This window comes from Petaurus breviceps, unplaced genomic scaffold (assembly GCF_028583685.1).
Source record: "Petaurus breviceps papuanus isolate PSGF00001 unplaced genomic scaffold, PetGlider_PUasm1.0 184, whole genome shotgun sequence".
Classification (NCBI taxonomy): Eukaryota; Metazoa; Chordata; class Mammalia; order Diprotodontia; family Petauridae; genus Petaurus; species Petaurus breviceps.
Genome location: NW_027185793.1, coordinates 11,284,145 through 11,291,551, shown reverse-complemented (window position 1 = coordinate 11,291,551; position 7,407 = coordinate 11,284,145). Strand labels below are relative to the sequence as shown.

Genomic DNA, 7,407 nt, shown 5'->3' with positions numbered 1-7,407 from the left:
GCTGACCTGCTGAAATGGGGCCATGTGGCCTTGGTTGCTGAACTATGCTAGGGCTAGGGGTCTTTTGCTGGCTTGCCTGGACACCACATGCATTGGGTTATGTTCCCCTTTTACCCAAGTGAAACAGACCTTTCGTGCAATCCTTCTAAGCAACTCGGACGGGAAAATTATTTTACCTCCTCTTTTTGGGGATTCTGTCCCTCCAGAATTCCTTTTGAGGTGTGATCTAAAGTTGTTTCAAGGGAGATTGGGGAGAGCTCAGGCAACTCCCTTCCTTTCCTCTGCCATCGTGGCTCTGCTCTTTGTAGTGTTTCCATCCTGGTACTGCTACTGACCTGGTCCTTCTCGTGTGATTTATAGCCTTTGCTGGGCTTGAGACCCTAACTTTTTCAGAATCTTGACTGGAATGAGTACTACCTTTTCTTGTTCCCAGATCAAGCTGCTTAGAATTAGAACTGTTTCAGCTAGTGATTAACTTCAAGCTTAAGTCTATTTTTAAACTCTATTTCCTGATCACCGAGGGCAGTATATCTATTAGGAGTCTGTCTGACAGCATCAGAAAGTACATATAACTCTGCTTATTTTCTAATTGTTAACCTATTGTCAGTCAGTATCTACATGAATGCTCCCCTTTCAAAAAATCTATGAAGTTTCTTAGGGTTTGAAGGTCTCCTACTTCTTAACTGAAGTGGATAGAGCACTGGTCCTGGAATCAGGATGACTCAGCTTCCTGAGTTCAAATCTGACCTCAGACACTCACTGAGCAAGTCACTTAATCATGTTTGCTTCCGCTTCCTCATCTGCAAAATGATCTGGAGAAAGAAATAGCAAACCACTCTAGTATCTTTACCAAGAAAAACCCATATGAGGTCATGAAGAGTCAGACATGACCAAAACAATGAATTTCTTCATCTCTCAATTTTTCTTTTCTCTCCCATATAAATGAGTAGAAGAGAGAAAGACATAGAAACAAATACAAATGTTAAACCTAGGGAGTAAGATCACTGCATTTTTCTTACCTAGTCATACTTTTGACTTTATTATGACTATAAAGTCAGAAGTAAGCTTCTCTTGCTCCTCCATTTTTGTTCAGTTCTGCCGATTGCAGATCCCTCCTCTTAGATGCTTACATTGTCCTCTTCACTCCATCTCATCTAGGTCTCTCTTCCCCAACCAATGACCTCCTGTTGATATGAGAAGTGAAAAGAGGAAGTTTGGCCATTCCAACATGGCTATTTTCTATGCAAGCAAAACTAGCAACAGCCAGAAATTGTTGACAGTTAAATTTCATTAGAGAAGGCAGAATAATATAGTGAAAAGAGAACTGGACTCAAAGTCAGGAGATCTTGGTTGCAGTCCCAGGTCTGACCCAACATCTAGACAACCATGAGTAAGTCAATTACCCTCTAAGTTTTCTCATCATGTTTGCCTCACCGAATGTAATGAATGATGTAAATATAAGTTCTCTTTTCTCAGACTTAGACCTTGTAAGATACTGATTTCTGTGCACTCAAGCTTGGACTGTGTTTTCATGTTGACTCCATGAGATCTCACTGATGCATTTTTACTTTTCTTGCTGTCATGCTCTTGTGGCTTCCAGACACGTCTGCTGCCTTTGTCTGTTTGCCTCTGTTGTATGTCATGCTTTTTACCCAGCTAGCTGACTTGCCTTGCTTCTTCCTTGCCCTGATGGGCTTTAGACAGTGTTGCTTGGAACTCCTGACTGAAGCCTTGTATCCCATTACCTTAGGAGCTTCTGTGGCATGTGTAACACTGATTATCCTGGCCCTCATTGCCTGGGAGTCTAGACAGATTATATTTTATTCCTCTTCCAGGGTTCTCCAGGATCCTTAAAGGGATTGGGCGAGGATGTCTATCCTCTCTGCAAATAGTACCAGCCCCCACTGATGTTATTCTCTCGATTGTAGGGGGTGACCTTCTACACCCTAATTCCATTTAATCCAATCAAATTTATTAAGCACTTACTATGTGCTAGGTGCTATTCTAAGCACTGGGGATACAATTAATTAATACAATCCCTTCCCTCAATGAGTTTATGATATAATTGCAGGGGTGGGAGGGGAGGAATGAGAGGGAAGAGACTACACACAAAAGGATGTAGGTAAGGTAGGGGGATTAAGGGGTATCTTGTCCCATGGAACTGAAACCAGGCAGAGCAGCAGATGTAGAATGCAGTGAACTGAGAATTCAGTCTTCTGTGCTTGCTGGCTCATGCTCTTTCCTGTGCTTGTTCAAAGGGTGAGGATCCCAATTCACCCACAACAGGGAGGCCATGAACTGAACCATGAAACATGAAAAGTGAGAAGGGACAGACTTTCCCTGGACCCACCCTTTTCCTGACCATTCTCTGATGCTCTGTAGATTCACGGGCCTGCTTCAGCTATTGCTTTCCATAGGTTATTTCCACTGAGGAAAAGGATTAGTACAGACAACAGCCTGTCATCTAGAACATCCATGACGTGTACCGCTCTGTAGACATGAGTGGCGTCCAGTGGAAAGTGCTTGGCAAGGTGAGCAGGGCACTCATTAATTCCTCTTAGATATTTCCCTCCTTTGTAAGGGTGGCACTGCTCCTTTCTTTCAAACTTGCCTCAGAAAGATAATGGAAGAGGCAGTGCTTGAGGTGAATGCCTCATAAAGGCTCACTGCAGTTTATTTCAAACCTTCCTGCAATCAGGATGTTTCACTCATTTTGTGCCGACGTATTAGTACAGATTCACATATTCTTTCTCTGTTTTGGGGAAACTATAAAAACATGTATCAATAATTTTTTTGCCCAGTTTTACCCAAAACTGAGAAGATCCCAGAAAATAATGTCTTCTGTTTTGTTCTCCTCTTCCTTCTTCACCCCAACCTACTTCTTCCCTATTTTCCTCTCTCCCTCCCTTCCTTCCTCTTTCCCTCTTCTTCATACTCACTCTCCTTTCTCCCTTTCTCTTTCTCTCCTTTCTCACTCTCTCGTCTTTCTCTCTCTCCTCCCTCTCCCCTTCACTTTCTTTTCTCTCTCTTTTTGTGCCAGTGTTTCTCCTCTCTCTTCCCCCCCTCACTCTCTCTTTTTCTCTTCCCCTTTCACTATTTCTCTCATACTCTCTTCTTCCCTACCTCTCTATTTTCCTTTCTCTGTATTCCTTTATTCCTCTCTCTTCCTCTCTCCCTCTCCTCCTTTTGTATTTTCTTTCCTCTCTCATTCTCTATCCCTTGCTCCACTTTCTTTCCTCCTTCCTTTCTCATCTGTCTCTTTCTCTGTCTCACTCCCACCCCTTTCTCCCTGTCATGTGTATCATAGTTTAAAATCTACTTCTGTGTCCTGAGTGCTTTGCCACCAGTCTTCTCTCTCAGCTGCATCTGAATAATGAAACACAAAGATAATCCAGTTTTCAAACAATTACAGAATAGAAAGCAAAGGTTCTTAAGAAACAAGGAATAGAAGGGCCCCATTTACTGGGGAAAGATTCATTGTTTCACAAAAAACTGCTGAGAAAATTGGAAAGCATTTTTTTTCAGAAAATAGGTCCACATCAATATTACATAATGTATATACAAAGATACATGACTATACAAATAGATACATAATCTAAATATCAAAGGTAACATTATTAGCAAATTAGAGAAGCAAGGAAGTTACCATTCAGATATATAACTAGGGGAAGAGTTTAAGACTAAACAAAGGTTAGAGAGGTTAACAAGAGATAAAATGAACAGTTGTTTCCATATAAATGTTAAAACTTTTTGTACAAATATAGTAAAAATTACAAAGGAAACAACTGGTATGATGGAAATTCAGCACATATTCAGATCATCTAAGAGAAAGTCACCTATACTGGAGATACTGAGGACCTGCTTCTGAAAGAGAAAGGAACTGGTGCCTTCTATAATGCCCTACCATGGACTGGGAATAGCCTTTTTCCCCTTTGCTGAATAGTCAAAACTATCTGCATCTCCCAAACTACTTGACAGACTAAATGTTACCATCTTCCCTGAATTCTATTCTTTGGTAAAGGACTCCTTCACAGCAAATGCTATGGAGAGAAAGACCTAAAGACTATTTTCTACTCCTCAGCCATTTGACCCAGAGAAATTAGCTTGGGGTTTTGGTCTTATTTCATTTGTCATTTTTAGTTCTGGGGGCAGGAAGTTGGATCCTTGACTAGGGAGACTAAGCTACAGGTATCTGGATGTCCAGAAATTCATGTCAGGTGCTACAGTCAACTTGGGAGCAAAGCCCTAAGGAACAAGAAGCCTACATGCTAGCCCATTGGAGCTTTGAACTTGAGTTTAATGGAACTAATGCTGTGTGGGAATTGAGCTAAACTGTGAACCTAATCTCCTTTTTAGGAATATAATCCAGGTCTCAGACTCTCCTCATTGGTAGAGAATGAAGGGCAGAGTTTGTATAAGCTTGGGAGAAGAGACACATTACTCTTTTGGCTTTGGGAAAGGATATATGTGGTTCCATGTTGTCTTCAGGGAAGGGAAAGGGAGAGAGACTTTGAGAAGAAGCCAAAATATAGAGGAGCTGGCATCTCTTCTCAATTTGCTTTCCTAGAGATTTGGGGGGACTTCCCCTTGGGTGAAATCAGGGATTTTCACCAGATAGAAAGCCAAATGCATATGCAAAGTTTGTATTACTGAATCAATCTTCCTTACCATAGTGGTCTTCAGGTGATTGGCTGTGAGAATAGATGGCTAATGAGGGACTAAGAGAAGCGATATGTGGTCAAAAGCTTATTAACAATCCTACATATCTTGAGTTTCAGACAGAAAAAGTCACTTTACTGCTCAATCAATGATAGAAGTTGAAGTTGTGCAATGGAGAGTTGTATCAGTTTGTGACTGATCCAGTCATGGAACCAGGAAGCAACTGGTGCTACTCAAAGCATACAGCTCAATAGCAGTGAATGTTTTAAGGGATGATTTTGAATATATTGGTCAAGAAAGAACCCTAGAGCTGGTAAGAAGCTAAATTTACTGATCTAAGATGGATGCAGATGTCACCAGAAGTGTGAAACATGTGCTAGATGCTACCAACTCACACTGTTTAAAGAATATAAGCTATATCCCCTTTCCAGAAGGAGGGGCCTGTGCGGGCTTTCGGCTGCACTCATCCCCCGGGCTGGCGGAGCTGCACGTGTACTGCTGGGCTCCTTGCTCTGGGCCCCTGGGATATGACTTGCGGGAATTGTCACTTTGTTCAACTGACTGAGATAACCATTGGAGTCCAGTGTACATAGAAAGTGGAGCATTAAGATTATCTTGTTTTTAGATGATCAGCAAACAAGCACCAGGCAATGGGGAAGAACAAAGAGAAAGGGCAGAAGATCAAGAATGTATTTCATATTGCTGGCAAGAATTTGAAAGCTAAAAATAAAGCAAAACCAGTCACCACAAAGCTTAAGAAGATAAACATTGTGAAAGAAGAAAAAGTTAGAACTGTAAATAAGACATTCAAAGATATCCAAAAAGAGCTTGCACACTTCTCAAAAAGGCCGCCACTCGAACCACTGCCGAATCACCTGATTTCTCAGTGCTCTGAAGGTCAAACAGTTAGTGTGGATGAAGCTATAAGATTAATGGCTCAGTTGTAATATATATTGGAAGTATTTGGATTCTAAAAAATAAACCAACAAAATTGGAAATAAAAAGAATATAAGCTATATTGACTTTCTATCTCTCAAAGGAGAAAGTAAACCTATGAGTCAGATCTTGGTGGTGATGGGACTATTTTCCTAGGTATGCCCAAGCAGACACAACCAGAAATCAGAAAGCAACTACTGGAGCTAAAGGGTTATGGGGAAAATATGTTTCAGTGTATGGATTCCCTGACAGGATTCACTTTGACCCAGGTAGAGACTTTGAGATCAAGCTACCTAAGGAAATACTGGTCTTGGCAGGTATGAAAAAAATTTAGGACAACTCTTTCCCATCTTTAAGAAGATTTTAACTGATCTGTTAAACATGCTGGGAATGTTGAGAATCAACATGTGTCATTTCTAGCACATGTATACAAAGCCACCAGGAATGATGCTATAGAGTTTACCTCACATTTGCTCATGTTTGAGAGAGAAACACATCTACTGACATGACTTATGCTTTGTTACCCCCGATGAAGGATGTCAAAACCTGCCAGAGTGGACCACAATGGGTTGGATTCACATTATATTCTTTGTAAGGTTTTCTAGTTGGGTGGCATAATAACTCCCATCCAGGACTGAAAGGCATATGCCCTGGGAATTTAGGTCATCTCCTCCATCAACAATATCCTTCAGATGCTGGCTTGGCCTAGAAGATAATGAGAATTTAGGAAAGTGAAAACATGAATCTCTCCAATAATTGGCTATTTATTAATCATTTCTCTCACATTGATATACTTTTGATGGAGCTGGGTATGACTCCAACCTTTCTGGATAGCAATTTGGAACTCTACCTCAAAGGTTGCTAAACTGTCCATGCTCTTTGATTCAACTATCCCACTACTGGGTTTACAACCCAGAGACATCAAAGAAAGGAAAATAATACGTATGTATAAAAAATATTTTAGCAGCTCTTTTCATAGCAGCCAAAAAGTGAAAAATATGGATGTGTCTATTGTGGAATGAGGGATTAAACTATGATAAATGAATGTAATGGAATATTGTTGTGTCACAAGAAATGATGAATTGGACAGTTTCAGAGGAAAAGTGGAAAGATCTTTGTGAATTAATATAGAGTAAAGTGAGCAGAACTAAGAGAACAATTTAAACAGATACTATAGAGAAAAAACACCTTTGAAAGACTTGGATCTCTGATCAATACAGTCATGTGTGGGATACAGAAACCCTAACCCAAATTGACTACTCGGAGAACTCTCAACGTGAAGGTAGAAAGATGTATTAGAATCTCACGAGAAGAGGGCGGTCCAGTCTCTGGGACAGCACCCAGAGAGAGGAGGCCAAGGTACAGAAGCCAAAGCTGGGTTACATGCCCCTCCCAAACATTAACCTAATTATTACTAATGAGGCTCTAATCTTGTTAGATAACATACATAAATACATGATGTCCACTACACAAGCACAGTAACAACCTCAGAATACTGTACCCCCTCCAGTCTAACCTAGATACCCTTATCTGGTCATGGGTGCCCCAAGGCCACTGCCCGTTCCCTGATTGGTCAAATACACCTGCTGCTGTCAGTACCTTCTGTTCTACATTGTTTCATTTTAGTATTATCTAGGAGTTCTCTGGGAACTCAACTCCCTTCCAATGCTACTGCCTCAACTCCCCCAAGGACCAAGAACTCAACTTCCTCCCAAGGCTACTGCCTGTTACTTTTTATCAGTAGTCTTGTTCAGCAATTCCTGCACTTCCGTAGAAACTTAACCCTTTGTTACCTTTCACACTACCATTCCT

The 7,407-nt window shown here is 41.0% G+C and overlaps 1 protein-coding gene across 1 annotated transcript; it reads left to right on the top strand.

Annotated features, from left to right (window-relative positions):
• Window positions 1–5,084: 5,084 nt before the first annotated feature.
• On the top strand, window positions 5,085–5,644 carry LOC138161266 (ribosomal biogenesis factor-like). The gene has a single exon (XM_069088058.1). The coding sequence runs from the start codon at window positions 5,310–5,312 to the stop codon at window positions 5,604–5,606; it is 297 nt and encodes a 98-aa protein (XP_068944159.1). The 5' UTR covers window positions 5,085–5,309; the 3' UTR covers window positions 5,607–5,644.
• The last annotated feature ends 1,763 nt before the right edge of the window (window positions 5,645–7,407 follow it).

What these genes read in the sequence shown, in the direction of transcription:
- LOC138161266 (XM_069088058.1), top strand. Translation starts at nt 5,310, where the DNA reads ATGGGGAAGAACAAAGAGAAAGGGCAGAAGATCAAGAATGTATTTCAT.